Raw genomic sequence first — 24,692 nt, 5'->3', positions numbered from 1 at the left:
ACCTGCTGAGGTGCTGGCTGAAGGTGAAGGAAATACAGAATGGGTAGTAGAGGAAGGTAGTTATAAATACCAATTAAGGCCACGTAACCAGTTGCAGAAACGAGGATTATAAAGTAATATGAATGCCCATTGTAAATTTACTAATGCGTTTGCGATTGTACGAGGAATAGTTATATCATGTTAGGCGTATTTACAACCTTGTTATTGTTTCATGTGAACATGAGATATTATTTGTGTCAAGTTGACAAGGGGTGGATTGTAGTGGCTATTCCTGGTTGTCAACTTGACAATATTTGGAATGAACTACAATCCGGAATTGGAAGGCTCACCAGTGACCCTTATCTGGAGGCTTGGAGATCCTTATCTGGATCTTGGTTTGAAGATCTTGAGCCATAGTGGCTATGGATTCCAGAAGATTGAATCTCCGAGTTAAGGAACACACCTTTAATCTGGGCTATGCCTTTCATCTGGGATTAAAGGTGTGGTGGAACACACCTTTAATCTGGGCTACACCTTTTGCTGGAGACAATATAAGGACATTGGAAGAAGGGAGTCTAGCTCTTGCTCTTGCTCCTTCGCCTGCTTGCTGCGTGAGACTGAGTAACTGCTAGATCCTTGGACTTCCATTCACAGCTGCGACTGAACCATTGTTGGGAATTGGGCTGCCGACTGTAAGTCATCAATAAATTCCTTTACTATTTAGAAATTATCCATAAGTTCTGTGACTCTAGAGAACCCTGACTAATACAAGGGGTTATTTTAAAAAGTTGTTCTACTAATCTCGACATTTTAAAGTATCATTTTTATCTGTAATAAGCACACACACTAAATCAAAAATTACATTTGTGGCTGCATCTCTGTCAGGAAAAATAACTTACTTCTCATGGGGCAGGACACTTACAGAGGGATGACAGGATAAAGGAGCAAGTGAAAGATGAAGTGGTCAGAGACTAGCTAAGACCAAAGGTAAATCAGAAGCAGGTTGGGGGAGGGGTGGCGGGGGGGGGGGGTCTGGAACTAGAGAAAGGAGTCTGCCAGAGCCTGGTGTCACAGCAAGAATGAGGTAGGAAATGCCTGTGGAGCCTTAGATCCCTCTCTTTAGCCCTCACTGTTCTTCCCATCGACCAAACCAAAGCCAGAGTCAAGAGAGACTGGAACAGGCCACGCTTGGGTGATTGCCTCCAGAGTCCCAAAGTAGGCCAGCTGGGGAAGAAGTGGGCAGCTTCACCATATAACCTAGCTGAGCAATATCATAAAAGTCCCAGATTTAGGTGACTCCCCCTATAATTTTATAATTGCCGGTTGAATTTTATGTAATTTGTATTTTACAAACTTCATAACACTATCACAATTGAGCCATCCAGGACACTGGACATCTTTAATTCCAGCACACTTGGGAAGCACAGGCAAGTGGGTCTCTAGGAGTTCAAGGCCAGCCTGGTCTACATGGAGAACTCCAGGCAAGCAAGCCAGGTTCCATAGTGCCACCCAGTCTAACACAACAACAATGGCTATCTTATTTGAGCTGGTGATCCCTGTAATAGTCTCTGGCAATAGGTGTTATTGACGTCCTTATTTGATGGCAGGAACAATCTGAATTGACCCAGCAACATACTCCTCTGGCTGTCTGGAATCTTTGATGGCCACTGGAGCCTACTGTGGGGAATTTATTCCCTACTAGACTAGAGAGCACTCACTATTTCAGTGGTTTTCTGGTTTAATAAACAGCAACTAGATCCAGTTTGTAGTACTTCATCTGTTTCTGTTATGAAAAGATACCTACTGTGACTAACTTCAAACTGTTGATCCAGTATTAGCCAACTCACAACATTCTAGAAAGTTAACCACCAGGCCTTATGGCCAGGGTGGTCTGATTCCACCCAGGGCTGCACTCTACAGGGGGGCCACCTTAAGACACAGATTTAATTCTTTCTCAGAGTTCCTTAGTGAGCTCTTGTATCTAACAGGGCTTACTTGAGAGACTCCTCAATATGCTACTTTACCTTAGGGAACTCCATGACCCATCCTGTATAATCCTCGGGCTAAGGTGTAAGATGTCTATATCTAGGCAGAAGCCTGAGAAAAGGATTTCAACATAGGAAGCCTGCTTCCAGACCAACATTACCAACCCAGAAACCCCTCCACAAGCACACAGAAAGTAGAAAGAGAATGGAAGCACAGTCAGATAACGCTCCATGCAAGCTAAGAAGCAGTGAGCGACAGGGACAGTCACTCACCCTGAGCACTGAGCTGACTCTCTTGCAGCACGTTGATGATATCATCCCTCGGAGGGAGGTTGGGAAACTGTTCTTCCAGGATGGAGAGGATTTCCTCCTGCTTCTCCGGGAGCTCAGGATCCATACTCATCCACGTGAACAGGATGCTGCCTGGAAGGCACATAGACAAGAACTCCTGAGCTCCATCAGCCAAGACAAAGGACAACGAAGATCAGAGTCCTCATCTGGCCGACGCCCGCTGCAGTGGCTGGACTGGCCCCTGCTCTCCAGGACACAGTTTGGGAAGAAGGGAACAAAACATATTCAAACAAACACAGGAAAGGAGATGGTCTTGGTTTTAAATGATTTCAAAATGGAAGTTAGTGGCCAAACATTTAAAATTTTAGTCAATTCTATCCACTTTTAGGGGTCAGAGAGCAGTCTTCCAACTCACCATGCAACCAATTTTATGTGTTAATTTACTTCTTTTCATAACCAAATGGTTGTACAGTTCCACGGTGCACAGCTACACAGTCAGACAGCATGGCTCACCCAAAGGCTGTTTCTAGCCTTTCGAGCACCATACACCGTTCTAAAGTAACTTACAGTTATCTAATCAGACAGCCTCAAAGCCTGGGTCTAAACCTCAGACAGAGACTACTAGTTTGCTGCTCTTGTTTTGGGGGAAAATGCTAAAAGAAAAAAAAAATACTGAAGTGTTGTGGATAGCCCTGGGGCTAGTTATATTTGATGTTAATTAAATCATGAGTTCCCATGAGTGATTGGGAACAAAGAATGAGTCAGCACTCAGGTGATTTCCTGTAAAGCTGCTTCCCACTTTAATCTGTAAAATAAAGGAGAGCCGATGATTGGGCAGATAAAAGGGAAGGCAGATCCAAAGGTGGGAAGAGAGAAGGAGAAAATGGAAGAGAGAGAGGACACAGAGGAAGAGGAAAAAGAAGAAAAGCAGAGCAGAAGCACATGGCCTGGAGAAACCGGAAGTTCTAAGGGATCTCGTAGATGGGGAAGATGGTAATGTAGCGGGAGATCTGCCCAATCTAGGCGCACAGCATGTAATCATATTAACTGTGTTGTATTCTCATTGCCGGGCCATATGTGAATAGCATCTTACCATGAAGAAGGTGAGACAGATTTAGTAAAAATCACCAGGCAAAAGTGGAAGGTGACCAAAGAGATTACGAGTAATTTTCAACATAAAAATATAAAACATAAAAAATGATTATCTTTTCTATTTGTATTTAAGACCAACACAAATGCAAATTTTACAAAACAAAACAAAAAAAAAACAAAAAACAAAAAAACCAAAAAAAAAATCATTTATCTAGCTTCTGGATGGCCTGTTGAAGAAGAACAGAGTTCTATGCACAACAACACAAAACCTGCGAACTTATCAGAGGCCCCCAGTCGCAGCTTAGAAGCTAGGACTGTGCATGGACAGCGCAGAGGCCCAGCTTCCCAGCCTTCCTGTCTAAGCAGCTGCTAATTCAGAAGTTGTAGCCACTGGGCAGAGAAGCCCTTAGACCTAACAGTGGTCTCAGAAGGCCTTAGAGAAAGCATTCAGGGAGAAGGTCTCTTAGTCATCTGGGTTTGATCTTATAAATAAACTTTATGGTGACACAGCCATCCCTGTTAATTTCTACATTGTTCATAGGCTTTTTAAAAAAATATATGAGGTCAGACTTAAGTGCCTCAACAAAGCCTGAAAGATCTGCTTGCTGGCTATCTTTGGGGAACAGTTGCCAGCTGCTGTCAAGGAGAAGGGTAAGACCAAAACGGAACGTTCTCCACTTATTGAAAACCCTGCTCTGAGTCAGTTTGAACAGATGTGGTCTCTGCGGCTCTCTATCAGCTGCTCTGAGATGGGACAGGAAGTCCACTCTCTCCACCTTGATCCTGTAACTAATGTTCAGCCATCACTCAATGGCTACTCCGTAGAAGGAACTAAAACGGAGTGATTGTAAACTGTGGAAGGAAAACTCATGAGAAGACGAATGGAGAGAGCCAAAGGGAATGAGACGAAACTGGCCAGAGAGTTACAATCTTAGAACCAATCAAGTGAAATTTTAAAATTCTCAATTTAAAGGCTGGCCTTAAGAACCTCATATCGTTTTCCACAATAGATCAGATGTGGTGGGGAACTGGAAACTAAGTCAGAAGAAAGAATGTATGCTGAAGCGTGGAGAGGAAAATGTAGGGATCTAAGAAGAAGAGGGTTTTTAATATGCGCATGAACAGTTCCTGCTAGGGAAGGGAGAGAAAGAATTCTAACATTTAAGAAAAACTATGAACCAAAACCATAGTTAAGATAAAGATATATTGTAGGCAGTGAGACTGCTAAAAATTACATTTAAAAAAAAAAAGATTAAATCGGTGAGAAAGAAAGCATACACTAACCAAAACAACTGCAGAGAAGCAGAGGGAAGAGAGGAGGAAGGGGAGGGGGAGGAAGAAGGTGGGGGAGGAATTAAAGCTGTGTTTCCTCTCACAAGAAGTGTTTTCAGAAGCCTGGAAGAATCTAGAAATGGCTTGAGAATAGTAAGTAAATGAAGCAATTTGCCACATCTAAGAACAGCAATAAAAAACTGTATTCATATAAGCAATCACAAAAAAAGCCAAATTTTAAGTTTAATGGTATTGAAGTACAAAATACCATTATGTACTTGACTTGATCAAAGTAAGAATCAACTCTTCTTTGACTTGAGTATTTCTTTATTAACTCTTTCTTTTAATTTTGGTAAAGTGCATAAAGCTGTTGTCAAATAATAAAGCTGATTATATTGATAAAATTTGAGCATGTGCCTCAATAACAATAAGTAGTCTACGTGGCGTTCATTTTTAAATGACTGTAAGAGCAATCGTTACAAATGATGGATAAGCATCAGAACAAACAGTGATGATAAATATGTAATAATATGTTTCCAAGAAAGTATTTAAAAAGTTAAAATGCATTTTTCTTCAAGTTCTATAAAGGTGAGGCAGCGTGTTTACATATCTGCCTGCCTCCCTGGTATCAGGCTTAGCAGCAGCTAGCTGAATTCTCAGATCGCATCTGTTAAGGGCTGACCCTGGCTGATGCAGTCTGGCTTAACAGCAGTGAGCACATGCCCTGCTATCAAGGACTGGAGACCCCATTCAAGTAGGTGTTCTTCTCCACCTCCTGAGTTGTCTTTGATAAAGGCTATGGCCCAGCTTCATGCCAGAACACCCCTGGAAATTTTGCACTTCACATTAGCAACATATTTATTTTATAGGACTTATTAGTTAAAGCCTTGTAAATAAATAAAAACATCACCCACTCGAATGAACCAGACCCAGAGTCTAAACAACTCCATGAGCTTTGATGCAGTAGAAAAGCATCACAGGAGGAGTCTGCAGCTAACTTGTTTGTTGTTTGTTTGTTTGTTTTTTGAGACAGGGTTTCTCTGTGTAGCCCTGGCTGTCCTGGAACTCACTTTGTAGACCAGGCTGGCCTCGAACTCAGAAATCCACCTGTCTCTGCCTCCTAAGTGCTAGAATTAAAGGCGTGCGCCACCACCACCCCGCTTGCAGCTAACTTTTATTCTAGCTCTAAATCTGACTTGGGTTTTTGTTTGGTTTGGTTTGGTTTGGTTTGGTTTGGTTTGGTTTGGTTTGGTTTGGTTTGGTTTGGTGTTGGATAAGTACATGAAATATATTTGATACTGAAAGTAAAAATTTTGATGTGAAGTTCCACTATCTCTGTTCTGAAATCTCAGAAACATTTATTAATTATATAGCTTGTTAAATATCGGTACCAAGGTATACGGTAGCCAAGAACACCTGCCTGCACATTAGAACCTGGTTCTTAACGAGTGTTGATTTAACTTCTAGCAAAGTGTGAGGACAGAAACAATCCATAAACCCGTACCTAACGGTCTCCCAGCTATTCCCAGGCTGATAAGAGGGACAGAGAATTAAGAGCAAGCTACAAAGAAAACAATTATAATAAAAATATAACAAATGCTTCATTTCTATAGAAAAAAAATCAACCATAATATCTTTTGTTCAAAAGAATGGAGATGTAAACAGACTCTAGCAATTGCAGCCTGCTAACCTTGCCCATACCCCACTGCATCAGAAACTGGGAGACAGTCAGCGCAGGAGATTGTTGTTGTCTACACGATGAATTCCTAACAGAAAAAAAGTCCTCTTTCTGTTTACCTGGGATTGATTTTTTTCACAAACAAACAAACAAACAAAAACATTAAAGAATGGATGACAGAGGTAGGCAGAGAAGGAAAAGAGAAAGGAGAAAAAAGACTTACAATGAAATGCCCATTTTAGCTTAAAAGATACAGAAATAAGCACATTACTTGTTTACAATCCTTACAGATTTAGAGTGTCTGAGATTAAGAGAAAGGATACCTTTGTGTGACTGAAAAAATCAAACCAAGATTGAATAGATACTTTGATTTTCTAGGAGAAACTATAATTTCTATTCCCTACCTCTAGTCTCTTCCTAAGCAAAGTAGACAGCGTAATTCCCTCGGATGTTATCATCATTTGGAAATGGGATGAGTCACCCTTGGAACAAGAAAGAAAAAAAAAAAAAAACACCACCTTGGCTCTTTTCCTCTCCCATTTGACCTCCTTATAAGGACCTTTTTGAAGCTGCTAATCCAGTCTACCAAAATAGCAAACAACTAGTCTTTATTAAAGGTCAGCTGAGATTGCTTGATTGCTTGGAGAATGGAGAGCTTGCTTCTGAGGACTTGGGCGTGGTTCCCACTTCATCCTAGAGCTAAGAACAAGAGCTGCTGTTTGCTTTAGTCTTCAGCTTGCGGCTGCTGTCAAGACCTTATACAAACAAACTTGAAGGGCCATTTGGGCAAATCGTGGACTTGACAGAAGCACGTTTGGAAATCAGTGGCTGAGATCTCACTGCCAGATGGCTCCTGGAAACACACACACACACCACACCCACTCCCCTCTCAATATGATGATTCAGCAATTTAATGGCTCTTAGAGTTGGCAGCTGTCCCCTAGAATACATCTCTGAGGAAATAAACCCACAAAGGTGGAACAGTCTGCCAGGCTCTGTACTTGGCACAAAGCCAGAGCATGACTAAACATAAACCTGAGGCTGCAAAATGTGACAATGAGATATGGTCACACTGGGCATGTTGGAAAGTAATAATAAAGAAAAGAATCTTCCAGAAGGGAGGGGGAAGCAAAGCAAGAAAGGGGGATGAAAGGGGAAAAGAAAGAAAGAAGGAAAAAGAGAGAGAGAAAGGGGAAGGAAGGAAGGAGGAGAGGGAGGGAGGGAGGGAGGGAGGGAGGGAGGGAGGGAGGGAGGGAGGGAGGGAGGGAGGGAGGAAAGACCACACAATAAAGACAAAGACAGGTAGGACAGGAAAAGCCAGAAGATAGATATCAGGGTCCAAGTACCAAGGTCAGTGATCTTACCAGCCATGACAGCTGGGTCTTCCTGAACATGTAATTTCTTACACAAATAATTGAAAAGTGACACTTTATAAATATATGCCTTTCTGGATGAAGTAGACGGCATCAATTTGTGCCTTGAAATTACTAACTTTTAAATTAAAACAATATACAGTGGCTCTGAGAACGCTCCTGTTTAAGGACCGACCTGCATGGCATTTTCTTCTCTTCCTGTAACCACAGAGGGTTCAGGCAGGGAGAAAAGCAGGTTCCTATTGCAGCACACCTCAGAAGGGAAATGAAAACTCTCCACAGAGCTGAAGACCAAGTACCCGAGAAAGAAGCTTATACAAAGATGGACAGGGAGGAAGCCTGTGAACAAAGAAACTAAGTGCTGGCACTCTGAAGACAGGCAGAGGTACAGCGCTGAGATCTGCATGGCTGGAGGAAAGAAAGCCAGCAGCCTTGGTTGGTGTCTCTCTCTCTGCAGAACTCAGGCTGATGCTTCAAAGGCACAGCAGCTTCTTTTCCTTCTGTGGCTCACCAGTAGCACCTTTATTAAATGAAACTCCACCTTGAATGTGGGCTCCTCTGGGAAACACAGCTTCATCAGCGTGAAAGACCTGACTCAGGAGATCTGTGCTGCTGTACAAAGAAACTGCAAAAAAAGCCATGGGAAACAAGGATGCTGGCAACAGGGACCACCAAACTGACAGACTTATTCCAAGGATGAACTAACGTGTCTACTGTAGTGTTGTCCAAATTTGCTCAGTTAGTAAACAGTGGTAGCTATTTTAAAAGAAGAGAAATTAAATTCAAATTGTCTCAAGATGGCTAATTATTCCACCAACCTTGAAACACTGTTGCTTCGCTGAGTTACTTGTTAGCAAATACCACTAATTGTCCTCAGGGCCAAAAGGACACAGTGTCAAGATAAACTATCAGAGAAACACAAGGAGATCTTGCAACCAATGGCGGCATCATAGGTATGCAAACGACCACTTAGCAACACCGTAGCAATCAGGTTCTTCTTCAATATTTGAAGGAAATTGCATAGCATATTGCAAACAGTTTGATAGATAATTATAGTAGTAAGTTTTAGGACCAAGACAATCAAATGACTGAACCTGAATGTTTGTTTTTGTGTTGAGAAAAAGGCATAAGCAGAGATAGATGAGTTGAAACAGAGGTAGATACTGGTGGAAGAAAAGGAAAGGCAACCTTTATTTAGAATTAGTTTGTTCCTTTTTAGAAACAAAGGAACTGAGACAGACAAGCAATCTCTGTACAGGCAGTGTACATTTGATTCACCTTAGGATCTAGACATATACATTAAACATAGTATGTGCTCTTATAAGACAGTTATCTATGAATCATTGGGTTTTTTTCATGTAAATCCTTCCTGCACTGAATATTTGAATTAGCTTACCAAAAGACATGAAATATAATAAAACAGTAAAAGAGTCGGGATGGAGGGAAAGAGCAGCAGAGTACAGAATAAGATGCAGATATCATAGAAACCCTGGAGCGGTGGCAACAGTATCCACTTTCTAACTCTCAATGTGAGCTTCTTGAAGCAAGTGGAGACAGGAATGTGATTCCTGCTGGAATTCCCTGTGTTGTAGAGACCATATGTGTCCATTGGTGTAAAGCACATAACCACACATAACTCATGTGTAGTGTCCTGGGGAAGGAACCCAAGGCTGGCTAAAGTATGACGCAAAGCAAAGGGTTTGTGCTATGGCATCAGAATGCTGCCTGCCTCCAGGTAGGAGTGGGCTGTGGGCATGAGAAGGATGCAGTGTCTTCACAGTCTACCTCTTTAGATGGGTAAATTATCAAAGGTGTTTCCTTCCTGACGATTCACTAAGCTGCATATTTATGTTTTTATAAACATATTTTGCATCCTTTTCTTTAGATGTACTATGGTTCACAACGGGTTAAAATTATATACAGACTCCTTAAGATTATACATGCAATGACAATCAACGAAAACAAAAGCGAGTCATTGCAAAAACAAGAAAATAAACGCCACTAAGATTTCTACAAGCTAAAATAGAAAAGAGAATTAGAGAAAAGGGTTATTAGGAAAAGAAACAGTGTCCATGCCCTAGACAGTAAGAATACTAGCAGGATGGATCACAACAGCAGCTGATTGCATATCAGACACTCCCACAATCAATGCCGTCATGAAAACAGAGAGTGTAGAAATACTATTTTTAAAAATTGTCAAAATTCTTAGTAAAATCGATTTTTCTCATACAAAATATTTTGATTATTGTTTATCCTCTCCCGGTTTCTTCCATATCTTCCCCCACTGCCTCACACAATCAAATCCACTCTTGGAAAATTCATCCCACTGAATTTTACTATGTGCCAGTCAGAGTGGAGGCACCAGGTAGGGCAGTGGACAGTGCACAGAAGGGCTTTCTTCATGAAACCGACATTCTGGAGAGAGCAAGTAGAGAAGACTGGAGGGACAGGTAGAAAAAGAGTATCAGAGAGAGGGCGTAAGAATGCTACAGGGAGAGGAGGTGTGAGTCCCCCAGAGTGAGAAGTTTGGAAATATCTGAAACACCCCCTCCCCCAGGGGGAATGAATCTCATGAGAAAATGGATGTTTGAAGGGGGAAAGAAAAGGCCATGCTGTTCAGAAACATGACGGGTCTGAGTTCTGAATGTGAAGAGCTGTAGCCGGGAACTGTCATTGCCTTATTTATGCCTTTAAAAGGTAACTGATTTTGTAGCAGATATAGAACAAAGCCAGGCCTAGATTGGGTCTCCACCAGCAATCCTGGAAAAAAGTCAAGGGACACCAGTTACAATATAGATGAATGCCCCAGATGCAAAGCTAGCTGGCAAGCTTGCTAATGTGCCATCGTAGCATGTATGGGCAGCTTCCTGGGGCCACTGGGTCTAAAGCTTTCAGAGGAACTGTGTAACTTTTGAACTTTCCCTCTCCAAATTATGAGAGAGCAAGGCAGAGAAGGAAAGTCCTTGGAAGGGTTGAGCCAGTCTGTCCTCAGCCTTTCCTGTTTTCTGTTCCATCAGTCTGTCTCCTGGCTGTTCTATATTAAACATTTTGAGGATAATTTGTGCCTATTAGGTCTAAAGTGAATTGTGGAAAGAAAAGAAAGATTTATTCACAACCAAAAATATTTTGCACATCCCATATGCCAAAATGACCACATGGCTGTGCTCATTTTGTGGCACCGAAGTGGATGGACACTTTCTAATGTGAATACCATTCCTTGGAAGCAGTAGGCTATAGCAATGGAGAATAGTGTATGGTCAGTCCCGGTGTCTGTAGGAAGGTTTGCTAAGGATCCACATAGACACCAAAATATGTGGGTGCCCTAGACCCATGTGTAAGATGATGCAGGGTTTTTCTGCATCCTATGAAAGCTTCAGATATATTTCACACACCTTACAATACTTAGTATCACTTACAATACTTAGTATATAACTCCTTGCCAGTACAATGGAGAAACAATGTAAACTGTTAGGCTGAGTCTTTTAGAGAATAACAGTAATGGGAGATGCCTTTATTATGGCTGATTAAAAAAAAAAAAGTTGGAAATGATTATTTTCAGCCCAAGGTTGGTTGACTCCTTGAGGTGGAGACCATGGATACAGAAGGCTGACGCTGACTGGACCACACATTGACCCTCATTAAAAACAGATGGATGTAGCCCGCGAAAGACCAGGATGAAGGACCCTGCATCACACCATCGAAACAAAAGGTGCGTATTTTGCCTTGCAGGCAGGATTATATGCGCAAAGCATGCAAAGCACTGGGGGGATGCTCCAAGGCCACGGGAACAGGGAATTCTGATCCGCACCGGCACTGTCACAGAAGAGAATCTCCTTCGGAAACTATTAACAGCCAGAGGAACTGGCTCTCGCTCTCTAACCAGGGTGCAGCAGGCCCATTTAACATTCTTGTCTAGTGAAACAGTGCAGGCCCCTGTGCCTGCTTCGAAATGCACATTTTTAATATTCAATATAATGCTACTCTTTAACAAACTCTTTACTCCCTGCCTCTCTGATGAAGCTTCCCGGGGTCTTTAAAGGGATTGTTAACTCAAGAATGGATCGCACTCTTTCTGCATGAGCAGACCCTGAACCAGCCCATTAAGCTTCCGGTCTTTACTCTGGCAGCGCCGTCCTCACCTCTGAGGAGATGTGCCAGCTGCTGGGTGATGAGTTCTGGAGCCTCACGCAGGAGCTCCTTCAGCACCAGAGAGGAGGAAGTCTCCGGGAACCCCAGCTCACCATCACTCTGCTCTCCGGGGTTAATGACTCTGACAACTGCCGATTCCAAAGTTCTGTCCTCACTGGAAAATAAACGGAAAGGAAGAAGAGCTATGGCTTGTTTTCCCACTCCGGGGCGTGATTCAGTCCTGATGATTTCCGCTAAACGGCCCAAAACATAAATTCTCATGACCGGGAAGAACAGGATCTAACTGGAGCTAGAGAGTTGCACCTGCAGAGCCCAGCATTAGGAGTCAAGTTCAGATCCCCACGTAAAGGCCTGAAGTGTTCCAGCTGTGGTCACTCCAGCACCATGAGGGAGGGGTAGGTGGGTGGGGTTTGATGGGGCTTGCTGGTCAGCCTGCCTTAGCCAGTCAGCAAGTACCATGTTCATTGATTGGCCATACCTCAAGAGATGAGGTTGGGAGAAAGAGATCTGATATGGATCTGTGTCTGTACGAGTTTGTACATGTTTGAATAGGTGCTGGTGCGCACACTCACACACACTGATGTACACACACACTCACACAAACACCTCCAGACACACACATTCACACACATGCACATACAGGCACACACATACTCACACAAGAAGACACACTTATATACTCTTTCTCTCTCACACACACACACTCACCCCCCCACACACACACACACAGAAGAGAACAGGATGTTATTCTGTGTGTCTATATATATCATTTCCATTTATTATTGTCCCCAGGATTCCTAGAATATTTTCATACTTCCCCAATAGCTAGTATTTATTATTTTCCACAATACTAGAAGCACTGTAGCTGTGTTGACCATGCGTAGTGGGTTCTAGTAAGATCTTTTTACAAATGGGAAAACAGGCAAATGGGGCTAAGGACTGTATTTATAGTCAGGTGAAAATCTGACACCAGTACCTGCTCAGAACAGTCACTGAACTTCAGGAAAAAAATACCACTATGCCCATGATGGCTTCACCATGGTTTTTTTTTTTTTTTAAGTCAAACTGTTAATTAATTCATTCATTAAATTTTGTGCTTTTTATTTTTGGAGGGCTGAAGATCAATCTCAGGTGAACACTTTGCATGCTAGGCAAGTGTTTGGGCACTGGGTTATCCCCCACCCCTCACCTCCTACATATATGTAATAGAAGTGGATTTTCTCAAAAGAAGAAAGGTACAGAAAAAAAGCTACATTTTTCTTTCTGACTATTCAAATATAAATGAATTATAATAAAGAAAGTAAGCTCTCTACTTTTCTGGAGTATTCGACTACATCCCCAGAGTTTATAAACTCAGTCTCAAGGTCAAGTTAGCAGTTTTCATTTTGAGTGGTGACAAAATTCTTCCCCAACTTTTGTGCCATCACGTCATCTTTCCTTGTGTCAGTTGCATGAGCTGTCTTGAAAACATTAGGCATGACTTTAGCCAAGTGCATGATAGCTAGGGACACTGCCCAAGCTATCTGCAGCTTGGGGACTATCTGAGTGTCCTCCAAAGGTTCACATTTGCAGGGTGGCATCCCATGGGGGGGGGGGGGGTGCTGAGGGCTTTAAGAGGTGAGTCCTGCCAGCAATCCTTAGATCATTGGGTGCATGCCCTCACAGGGGTGTTGGAAGATCCTAGTTTTTAGTTTCTGGCCTGGTTCAAGGTGTGAATTTTGCTCTTCTTGCTGATAGACATCCCTCATCACAGTCTCAAACACTCTAGTGGCCTGATCAGAGATTTGACTCTCCAGAGCCATGGGAAAAATAACCCTCTCCTTACTTCCTGCACAGCTTCTGTCAGGAACTTCATTATAGTGATAAAAAGTTGGCAAGTATAGCTGAGAACTAAATTCCATCCAAAACCTCACCCCAAACTTCCAGCCTCTTGTCAACAGATGGTTGGCATCATTCAAAAGACTTTCATTTGTTTCAAACCATATAGGATGTCTTGTTATATATATATATATATATATATATATATATATATATATATATATATATATATAATATAAGAATGCCTTGTAACCAACTGTGTAACCGCTGGTTACCTAGATTTACCTTAATTCTTTTGTAAATATGCTTCCTAAAAACTGGTTACACTTAAAAATTATTAAATATAAAAGTCTTATTGTAAGTATTCTAAGGTCAAGGTTAATTGGTCAAGGTCTTCAACAATAGGCAAACTGGTAAACTGCAAAGAATGAACACTCCAAGTGTTTAGCTGGTATCCCTTCACTGGATGGCAGTACAGAGTGTATCCCTGAGGTCTGTCTGTAATCATCTGTAGACAGGGAATTCATCTCATTCCTCTCCCTTTATCTCAGATCCTTGCCCCAGCTCATAGTTCCCTCAGAGCCTAAAAGAGGCAGAAGAGCTCTGATTTAAACTCTCCACTGACTACATGTGGTGCCTGGGCAAAGCCGTCTGTGACACTGGGCTCCACTTTTCCCTTCTATGACGTACAACAATTGAGCTGCATGGAATATCAACAGCCTGCTTTTTTGTTACCATAGAAAATAGAAAACTACAATGAAGTGATTTTCGTGGCCCATTTCCCAGTCTCCTCCTTTTCTCTAATGAGATTTCTTTATAATCTTTCTGTTTTATCTGGTTTAAATTTCCCTATCTTATTTTCAACATCAATAAGTATGATTATTGGGACACGATAAGAGAGTATTAATTTGGTGAGTTTTACAAGAGCATCCCACTTATGAACATCAATTTGAAATCTCAAAGTAAACAAGGAGAACTGGTGTAGCCCAAATATTCTCATTAAAGAAAAAAACCTATATTTTTAATAAAGTCCTTTTTATGACTCTTTTTAAACATTAATAAGGAACATGCTATCAACTGACCAGGAAAGCTTCCCTCAGGACAAATGCCCAGAACCTCACGGTGAGTCTTACCTCCCCAGGACGTGGCTGCCCACGAGCGTTATCGACAGTTTCCCTTCATCGTTCAGCTGATGCAGGTTAATCTCATCTCGGAATATGTGGAATGATTCAGGGATGTTCAGCTCTTCTAAAATAAACCTTGTCTCTGTGAAGTAGTTGAATTCAGTTCTTGGGATATTCAGCACTGGCAAGCAGAGGACCCCGGGAGGACTGACCTACAGAAAGAAGAAGTTACCTCAACCGCTGCAAACAGCAGTTTTCCTCCAGCTAGAAGCTAATTGCTAGAGTGTAAGCCTTTTGTTCACAAAGAAACCGTTTGACATCTGAAACAAATCTCCCTGAGGCCAGTTACAGAGTGCTTTCTCCACTAGTAAGAGGACACCGGTGTCGCATTTTAAAATTATCATTACATTTGTTTGTTTCTGTTTGGGAGTGTGTGCACTCACGGGTACACGTGCATATGTGTGTGCCTGTGCGTGAGCGTATGTGCGAGCCTGTGCATGCCACAGCACACATGCGGACGTCAGAGAGTAAACGGCGTAAGTCAGCTCTCTCCTCCCACCATGGGGGTCCTCCTGGGAAAGCAGACAGGTGGTCAGCTCTGACAGATAGCACCCTTACCTGTTGAGCCAACTCACCAACCTAGCCATGATGCATTCTCATCTTTTTTTTTTTTTCTCTTTAAAAATAAAGTTTCACAGACAATCCTAACTGGAAACATTTAACCCCTTACTTTACTTTAACCCCTCCATGATTAGAAAATGTATGTTTGTATGCAGACATATACATGTATACATACATACATACATTCAAACATACATATATACACATAATCTCCTTTTCATCTCTTCATGGGTAACAAATGAACATCTTGATGGAATTGACAAAAATTTGGTAATTGGGACAGACTGAGGTGACACAAGAAGGTAGATGTCTCCCCATCGACATGGGACAATTGTAATCTGGGTTCAGTAGTTCATCTGGAAAACTATGTGTTGGAGTATGAATTGTGACCTTTTAAACATGCAAAACAGCATGTATTTAACTGGTTATTCAATTAGCAACCAGATTTAGCACACATACTAATAGATATGATATGCTAATAAATATTATATATATTATATATGTGTATAACATATATAATATATATATATATACATACATATATATATAGATATTTAACTACTTTTATGGGCCTCTTATATAAAACATTTGTGATGACCAGATGAAGAGGAGAAGGAAGAAAATTCATATTCACAACAAATCTGTTTCTCTATATAAATTATAAAGTATTTTAAAAATTAAGGGAACAGCAATGAGGCTGCCACTGAAAGGCTTGGTAAGGCTTTGTTTCTGGATAAGGAAATAACCTTTCTTCTTCCGTCACCACAGCTCTACCACAAGCATGTGCTTAGTACACAGCTCAATATCCCAGTGTCTGTCTCCCCTCTCGCATTAAAAGGACAGGATTGTTTTTGTTCTGCTGCCTTCCAAGACATAAAACAACCAGGCAGCAGCAGACATTTAATAAATATTCACTGAATTAAACAAGTAAAACTGCCGCTGTACCCAAAAACACAAAATCATCTCTACCAAAGTGAGTTTCCTTTCCACTGTCATGCTAATACTGAATCTTAGTCACACAATAATCATTAGTGATTTAGGTATCGCACGTTACTCTTCCTAATTAATTGACAGTTGTATCTAACTCCTGCAATGGCAAAGAAGTAGAATGAATACAGGGGTCAGGATGTACATTCTGAGCTGTCCAAGCAGGACTTATTTTGGAGGTGGGATCAGAAAACAAGATGGCAGCCGTACCCCCTGCTCAGTGAACTGGAAAAAGCCATTCTCCTTTCTGAGTCTCTGTTTTCTGTGTCTATGGAGTTTGGCCTCTGTTCTACTCACCAGCATGCGAAGTCACAGAGCAGAAGGCGGATGCTGGTTCTTAGGAAAACTCTATAGAGGCACAGCCCACAAATAACAAGCAAGGCCTGCCCCAAGGAGACAAAGGCTTGGTGTCTTAGCTAGGTTTTTCTAATGCTATGATAAACACAATAACCGAAAGCAACTTGGGAGGAAAGGGTTTATTTCATCTTCTAGCTTGCCGTCCATCATCCAGGACCTCCAGGCAGAAATTCAATGGAGGAGCTGATGCAGAAACCCTGGAGGAGTGCTGCTTACTGTCTTGCTCAATCTGTTTATTTATACAACACAGAACAACCTGCCCAGAGGTAGCACTGCTCTGCCCTGTGGGCTGGGCCTCCCCATAGCAACCATTAAACCAGAAAATTCCCTATAGACTTGCTTACAGGCAATGGGAAGAGAGGCATTTTTTTCAATTGAGGGTCCTCTTTCCAGATAACTATAGCTGTGTCAAGTGGACAAAAAACAACTAAACAGCAGCAACAACAAACACAACCAAGACACCCCGAAACCACAAAATCCCCCATATGTTACTCTTTAATAAAATGCCATATTTGTTTCTATGCTTAGTTAAAAGTCTCCAAAAGGAAGGAGGGCCTGTGAGTCTATTTTCCTGTATCTATCTACCCATCAACTATCTTTTATCACTCACATTTACCCTACCTCCTCTTTCCATGAAGCATACTCATTCACGGTACTATAACCATAACTGGTTATAGTATTACTATAGTACATAATAGTATATATGGTACATATACTATATGTAGTATAGTGTATACTCTATGGTAACATTATTATTAATTATTATTATATACTTTCCTTTAAACTGCATATCACTGATAGTCTTAAAATCACTCCGGTCAACTGTCCTCTAGATGAACAGCAGAGAGTAATAAGGATTGCTTAATATGCACATCTTGACTCAAATGCATCTTGACTCATACCAATTACTATTCTTTGCAAAATTCAACAACTTGTAAGACAAATTTGATATAGAGCCCACATGTAGAGATCAGAATACTTTAGCCATCATTTTGTCAGCTGCCCTAAAGCAGTACTTGCCACCCGCAGCTCATTCTGGAAGACTGGGTTTTCATGTGAATTTAAGTCACTCCAGATCAGCTATGCACAGTATCAGGGGATCCAGATCCAAACAAAATTGAAATAAAATAAACCAGACTCTGGAAAATTAAAAATTCCACGAAATAGTACCCAAATACTCAGAACGCACATTTGAAAGTTTTTCAAGCAATAAAGTCCATTACTGTGGGCTGATGGAGTTTATAGATGAGGAGTTTGAACACGAGTTGTTAAAAAGGCTTTTCCAGTTCCATGGGTAAGTCTGTGCTTCACAGAGTAGAAAGAATCTCCCTTAAAGGACATCATCACCGGGTCTAAAAGGCAACAACTAAAGGCTTACAGACCTAGACTGGATCTGCCATGCCCCTGTCTCTGAATCTTCAGCCAGGGTTCTGTGTTTCATGTATTGTTCATATGAGTTGTTCTGCATGTTTTTCTACTCCCAAAGGCAAGGTCACACAGTATATGATAAGGGAAAGACAGAGCCCCTAAGTCTTGCTTTTTGTTGCTTCTTTATATTCTTGTAAAAGCAGTCAACTACTATAACCGTTTTTTAATATGTTGTTTGAAGCAGTTTTGAGTGGAAACTAGTAAGACATAACTAGAGCAATGTTTAATATGCAGGTGCTATTCAATAAATGCTTGTTGCTAACTAGATATTTTATATTCTCTACAGCAATATACCAGAACAAGGAAAACTAAGTTAGTGGCTTCATTTTTCCATAAAATATTTATTCTTAAAAGATACACAATTCAAGTACTAAGGATATAGTCCCTTCCCCCTCACCTTGTCCAGAAAGTATGCATATGTGAAGGCAGAAATGAGAGAATCCAGGTCACATGACTTAGGTCCAATAACTGCGTGGACCTGTTCCAATTGTTTACTTCGATCCTGCAACCAATAAAGAGAAAAATCACAACTTTACTTGATTCCAACCAATATAAAGTAGAAATTTTTCAATGATTTTTTTAAAAGTATGCTTGTCTATTCTCACACACAATGACAGAAAATAATAAATGTGTAACAAAATTACATAAAAACTAATTGCCATGTTTAGCATGCTTATTCAAACCATTAAATCTTCAAGAGGAAAATAGCCTACCTTTACTAAGGCTACCGTTAAGTTTTCTACCCATTCGGGGAGATGCATTTGCATATATAGGCACATATACATACACACATATTATAAACATATGTAACACACACACATACACACAAAATACAAGGCTACCTACAAATTAACTTCCTTTGAGCTATATCTCTGAGGAAGTGTTTTTATAGTAAGGGATCATTTTGATGTGAAGATCAGTTACACAGAGATCAAGGATCATCTACCCATAGAAGACATGTTTCCTACTTTAAGAAACAACGGGATTTTTTTTTTCTTATATCCTTCCCACTCTGTGTAGTCAAGCAAACACACCATCTTGAAAGGCTTTATTTTCTCATATTCCATCTTGGGTTTGGAAGCTATTCTTTCTATAATGTTCTATTATTTAGTGAATGAAACGGGGTTTTTTTTGTATGTTTGTTTTTTGATGTGTGTTTTCTCATTCAGAAAGAGGCTTGTGAGTTGCATTATTAGTCTAGGGCTCCAGATTGCATCCGTTGCTTTTCCATGTCTGTACAGTCACCTCTCTAGAAGGGAACACATGCTTTTTTGGTTTTCTGTGTTTGTTTTTCAGGTTTACTCAATAGTTACTTAAATTCTTTTATAGAAGGCTGACATTCTTTTAAAACATTCAAGGAACCAAGTACTTCGAGAAAGCCCCACAGCAAATTGCCTGGCACAGAAAATTATAAAATAAATTACTGTATTTCCTTTTGTTTCTTTTGAGAAAGGGCCTCGTGGCGCCCAGGCTGGCCTCAGCCTCACTCTACGGCTGATGCAGGAGAACTGCCTGTCTTCTTGTGCCCACTTCCCAGGAGCTGGGATTACAGCATGCTCCACCGCGTTCGCCATCAAAGAGTATCTCTACAGTGCAGTAGCGCCAGCACGCGTGCTTGTGTCTCTTGCTTTCCGTCACTTATTTTCATCTCCCTGTCTAAGACTGACTAGACAGCCACATATTGTAAAACTGCTCCAGACGGCAGGACCAGTCGTGACTGTTCAGCAGCGAGCACAGAGGGTTCCTTCACATGTAGAAAAAAATGAATGCATACCTAACAACCTAGGAGGCATCTTGCAAATGAACTTGACAACTGGCTAGTATTTGTGCAGAGCTGGCGGTATTAGAATCAGAAACAAGTTATTAAACAATGAGGATTTAGTCCAAACACCAAGATGAAGTAAATGTTTTTGCATTGTTTTACTGTGTTACATAAGGTCATGTTCAACCAAGTGTGAATGCACTTTGAGTCTATTTATCCCTCATCTACTCTCCCTCCTCATGTCCCATGACCTCCCATGAGTTCGCTTTGTTTCCCCCAGGCAATTCCTCTTCTATTTTCACAACATCTGTACACATGCACTTTTATGAATCAATAAAAGATGAAGAAAATCACGAAGGAGGTTGGGTAGAATCTGTCACAGAAAAAAGCGGCAGAGATATTTTACATAAGCCATCCCCAATAAGTGATGTTGCGTCATTAAAACAGACTCATAGTTTCGATTTCTTTTATGTTGATTTTTAGTAAAACAGCATGCTTAAAATGCTTGAACTGTGATATGGACTCCGGGGATGACTACAAGCCCCTCCCCCATCAGCACCCAGCCTGGCTCACACGCCCTTCTTTCCTGGCTTCCTTTTCTAACCTCATAAAAGTACAGCTGGCTCACAGAACTGAATGTGCCCTGAGGGGTTAGTTCAGGTCTAGATATCAAAGTCGAGACAACAAAATATTCCAGAAGCACCCAAATAAATTTAGGTAAATAGAATTCCAGCCCATTACAGCACACGCAAATGTATTAAGAAATTACATTCCTGTAAATGCTGCTCTTCCGAGAAGCTCAAGGGTCTAAGGAGACATTACCTCACGTCTCCCGTATCTTGTGAGACAGGCAGTAGAAAGATCAGCAAAGCTTTTTACAGATCAGAGGAGCATGTGATGGGGCCAACCATGATTCCAGACTCTAAAGCCTGACACCATGAGAGCTGATTCCCCAACCCCGCTAACCATTTCACAATGTCCTAACGACACTGTCCACTCAAGTGCACAGGGCACCAAGAGAGAAGAGAGAAGGCTAAATACAGAGACACTGCCAACGCTGGGGGGTTGACACAAGTGACTAGCCTGCTTTCTTTTCTAGGCTTTGTCATTCCCAATATAGCTTCATGTGCAACTTTCAACTTACACAAAAGAAGACCTGGTAACATCTGTGTGTCGATGCATCTCCAGATATAACCCCAGTTAGTACATTAGAAAAGAAAGCTAAATAAATGAGGGTTGCTACTCCAAAGTGTACTAGACCAGCTCTCACAAGCCAGGAACTTTCTACAGCAAATAGAGTCTATTTAGTCTTCATTTAAAGAGACAAAGAACATATTCTCTTGTTGGTCAGAGCCATGGCAGATCAATGTGAAACCCTGGGGGCTCCCCCACAATCTTGCATGCCCCTTTGCATGCTCTCTGGTGTCTCTTTGGGCTCCTCTTCTTCCCACATATCACATTATTTCATGCTCATGGTCTCTTCTGATGGCATTGATCCATATGATGGCTAATATGGTAGTCAGATGACAGGATCTAAAATCACCCAGGAGAAAGATGAGTCCCTGGGCGTGTCTGATTGGGAGTTTCTATTATTAATAGTTTGGTTTACTCAAGGGCTTCACCTTTCCGTGGTCTGAAAGTCCTAGACTGAATAGGGAAAGTGAGGTGAGCTGAACTCCAGCATTCATCCGTGTTTGCTTGCTGACCCGGGGTAACCAGAGAGGCTTTAAGCTTCTCTGCCACTATGATTTCTCCACCATGAAGGACTTTATCTTTATGAACTAAAACAAACACTTCCTTCCTTGACTTGCATCTGTCAGGTATTCTGTCATAGCAAAAACAAGAGTAACCAAAACAAGATACATCTGTCAACACAGCTCATACCACAGTATCTAAGCGCCAACACTTTCTCCCTCCACCACCCTCCAGGCAAGTGGAGAAGGGTCCCACAAGCAATGGTACATGGAACTGAGAGTTATCAGAGCTGATGAGCCAAATGAGGAGATAATGAGAGCTATGAGCACTGCTCAAATATTAATAGGATGCTTAGGTGAGTCTCTTGGAAAAATCTGATGTTTAAGTAACGATTTGAACCCAGGAAGTGAAACGTCACAGGAAAATCATATGCAAAGGTCCTGAGGTTGGGAAGGGCCCAACCTATTCAGCAACTCAGAAGTACATGCATTTCCCAAATGTGATTTTATAATAGCAGCAATGACCAGCTTTGGCAAGTAAATGCTCTTTCCTTAATGGTAACACAGGCATAGCAAGCATTAGGAAATCCCAAGCCAAAGACTTACTGTTAATGCCTGAGCCTAACACAGGCAGAAGAGTGAAAAATCAGATAAAACATGTACTGCTGGCTTTGCCGACTAATGCACTTCCAAGCAGATTTGGATAGATTCCCATAATTAAGGCATAAAGAAAACACTGAACACACTAATACTCCAGAGCATGATTTGAATGGGCTTTCGATTTCAAAGTACAATTTTATGTATGGATAAAATGAGACTTCTTATTGAAGTTAACTTCCTACCTCTCTTTAAAAGCCAACTAAGTACCTGCACATTTATATTCCACTGCTATTAGAGAAAATAGTGGATGGTCCACTTTTAAACACCGCTCCCCCCATGGAAAGCAGAGGAACTGAGCAGAAGAGGGCTTCCAGAGCCTTCCAATAGTACACAGTTGGCTTGTTCCAAATTTCTCCCTCTCAGAAATAAACCTGTTCCTACCTGTAGCTTTATCAATCCAAAATCCTATAAGAAACCTTTTCATCTAAAAGCCCTTGCTGTACCATCATAGCCCCTTCTCTGTCTCTTTCTTTAATACTCTATCACTATTAATTTCAATAATAATTAATTTAAATTAGTTTTGATGAGACAGAGTGATGGATCAGCAGTTGAGAACACCAGCTAAGTTGGATGATCTGAGCCTGGGCTCTTTTATTCCAGGTAAAATCTGTAACACACATTATGCACACACACACACACACACACACACACACACACACACACACACACACCTGTAACCCCAGCATGCCCACCAAGAGATGAGAAACAGAGACAAGACGATAGGCCAATGATCTTGGAGTATGTGGTATGGTAACAAAAAGCAACGGAGACCCTGTTTGTTCAAGGTAGAAGCTAATAAACAGAACTCCCAAGAGTCTCTGACCTCTACACCTTTAGTGGCATGCATACACATACATGCAAATTAATTTTTTAAAGAAAGTATTTTCCAATAAGAAATATATGCCTTCATAAGTCAGATGTGATAAAAAACGAATAAGGCAAAGGTAAAGAATGCTAACGCTCACTATACACATTTTAAAGTTTGTCCATCTATATTTATATTTATATTTATATTTATACACGGGGAAAATAATGCCTCTTCATCGTTTGCTTTGTCATTTACCCCAGGCTGTATCGCACTATGTATGCTAGGTGGCCTTGAACTCAGGACCCTTCTCCTCCATCCTCCAAAGTGGTATGGTTGCAAGTGTGTGCCACAGAACCCACTTTTTATTCTCTTTAAATAGCTAATGGCAACAGGTGTGTGTGTGTGTGTGTGTGTGTGTGTGTGTGTAAAACAGAATTCCTGGAAGCAGCAATCTCTATGGGGGTTTGGAGAGTTGACTCAGTGGTTAAGACCATGTGTTGTTCTTACAAAGGACCTGAGTTCAGTTCCCAGCACCCACATGGTGGCTCACAACAATCCATAATTCTAAGGGATATAATTACCTCTTCAGACCTAAAAGAGTACCAGGCAAGTATATGATACATCTGGCAAAACACTCATACACAAAATGAAAATAAATCTAAAAATAATTTTTAAACATTATATTGCTAATTCAGATCTCTGGCCTCACTGGTCCAGGTTCAAATAATAAAAATACTAAAGGGTGGCATAATGGGACAGACTTGTGATACTAGGGATGAAGGGGGCTGAAACAGGAGGACCACAACTTTGAAGCTATGCTAAGTTACATGGTGAGATTCTGTTTATGATGGTTGATCATTGTCAACTTGACTAGATTTAAGATTGTCATGGAAACACTTCTGGGTGTGTTTGTTTATGGGGAGTATTCCCAGAAAAGTGCAGCTAAGGGGCAGAGGCTGACTGTAAGCGTGGGTGATTCCATGAACTGGGGTCCTGGATTGAATAAAGAGAAGAGACCTGAGCACCAACCAGCATCCCTCCTGACTGAACAACACGTGACCAGATACCTCACGTTCCTGCTGCCACGCCTTACTCTACCGTGACGAGCAGTGCCCTCAGCTGTCACTCACAGAAGCCTTCCCTGCTTCGAGTTGCTTCTGTCCGTGGCTTTGTCACAGCAATGACAAAAGAAACTAATTCATCATCTCAAAACAAAACAGCAGTGCAAAACTAAAATTTAAATTTAAAAACAAGATTAAAAAGTAATGAGTGACTAAGAGATCATAATTATAGTTTCTTCTTGGAGGTACAACTCAGGTAATGGGTAAAAGCAAACACATTTACCAGAATCTACAAAAGCAGGGCGCATGCATATTATATTCATTTTTCTCATAAATGCCTTCATGTAATTGGTGACCTAACTAGAAAAGGGCAAAGGGCTTTTGGTGGTTAAGACTAAAAAGGTTCATGAGGTAATACAATTGCCTGACAAGACCGAAACAGTCAATTTAGATAAATTTATGTTGTTTGTCGCCTCTGCCCTCATCGCTACTGATCCCAAACTCTCAAGCCTGGGGGAACTGAACTAAAATGGCAAGCTGGGTCCTTACAGGA

The 24,692-nt window shown here is 41.2% G+C and overlaps 1 protein-coding gene across 18 annotated transcripts in view; it reads right to left on the bottom strand.

Annotated features, from left to right (window-relative positions):
- Positions 1 to 24,692, bottom strand: part of Prune2 (prune homolog 2) — a 268,296-nt gene that overhangs the window by 205,369 nt on the left and 38,235 nt on the right. For all 18 annotated transcript variants that reach the window (XR_386484.3, XR_386485.3, XM_030250976.1 and 15 more), the window contains exons 2-5: positions 18,552 to 18,656; positions 14,771 to 14,973; positions 11,810 to 11,973; positions 2,238 to 2,387 (exon numbers count right to left, since the gene is read on the bottom strand). Coding sequence is in view for 16 of the 18 variants with exons in the window: in XM_030250976.1 (XP_030106836.1) it covers positions 2,238 to 2,387; positions 11,810 to 11,973; positions 14,771 to 14,973; positions 18,552 to 18,656 (622 nt within the window). In the remaining 2 variants the exon portion in view is untranslated. The remainder of the gene's footprint in view (positions 1 to 2,237; positions 2,388 to 11,809; positions 11,974 to 14,770; positions 14,974 to 18,551; positions 18,657 to 24,692) is intronic.

Source organism: Mus musculus, chromosome 19, assembly GCF_000001635.26.
Source record: "Mus musculus strain C57BL/6J chromosome 19, GRCm38.p6 C57BL/6J".
NCBI classification, from domain to species: Eukaryota; Metazoa; Chordata; class Mammalia; order Rodentia; family Muridae; genus Mus; species Mus musculus.
The sequence above is the reverse complement of the archived record's forward strand: the minus strand, read 5'-3'. Positions and strand labels throughout refer to the sequence as shown.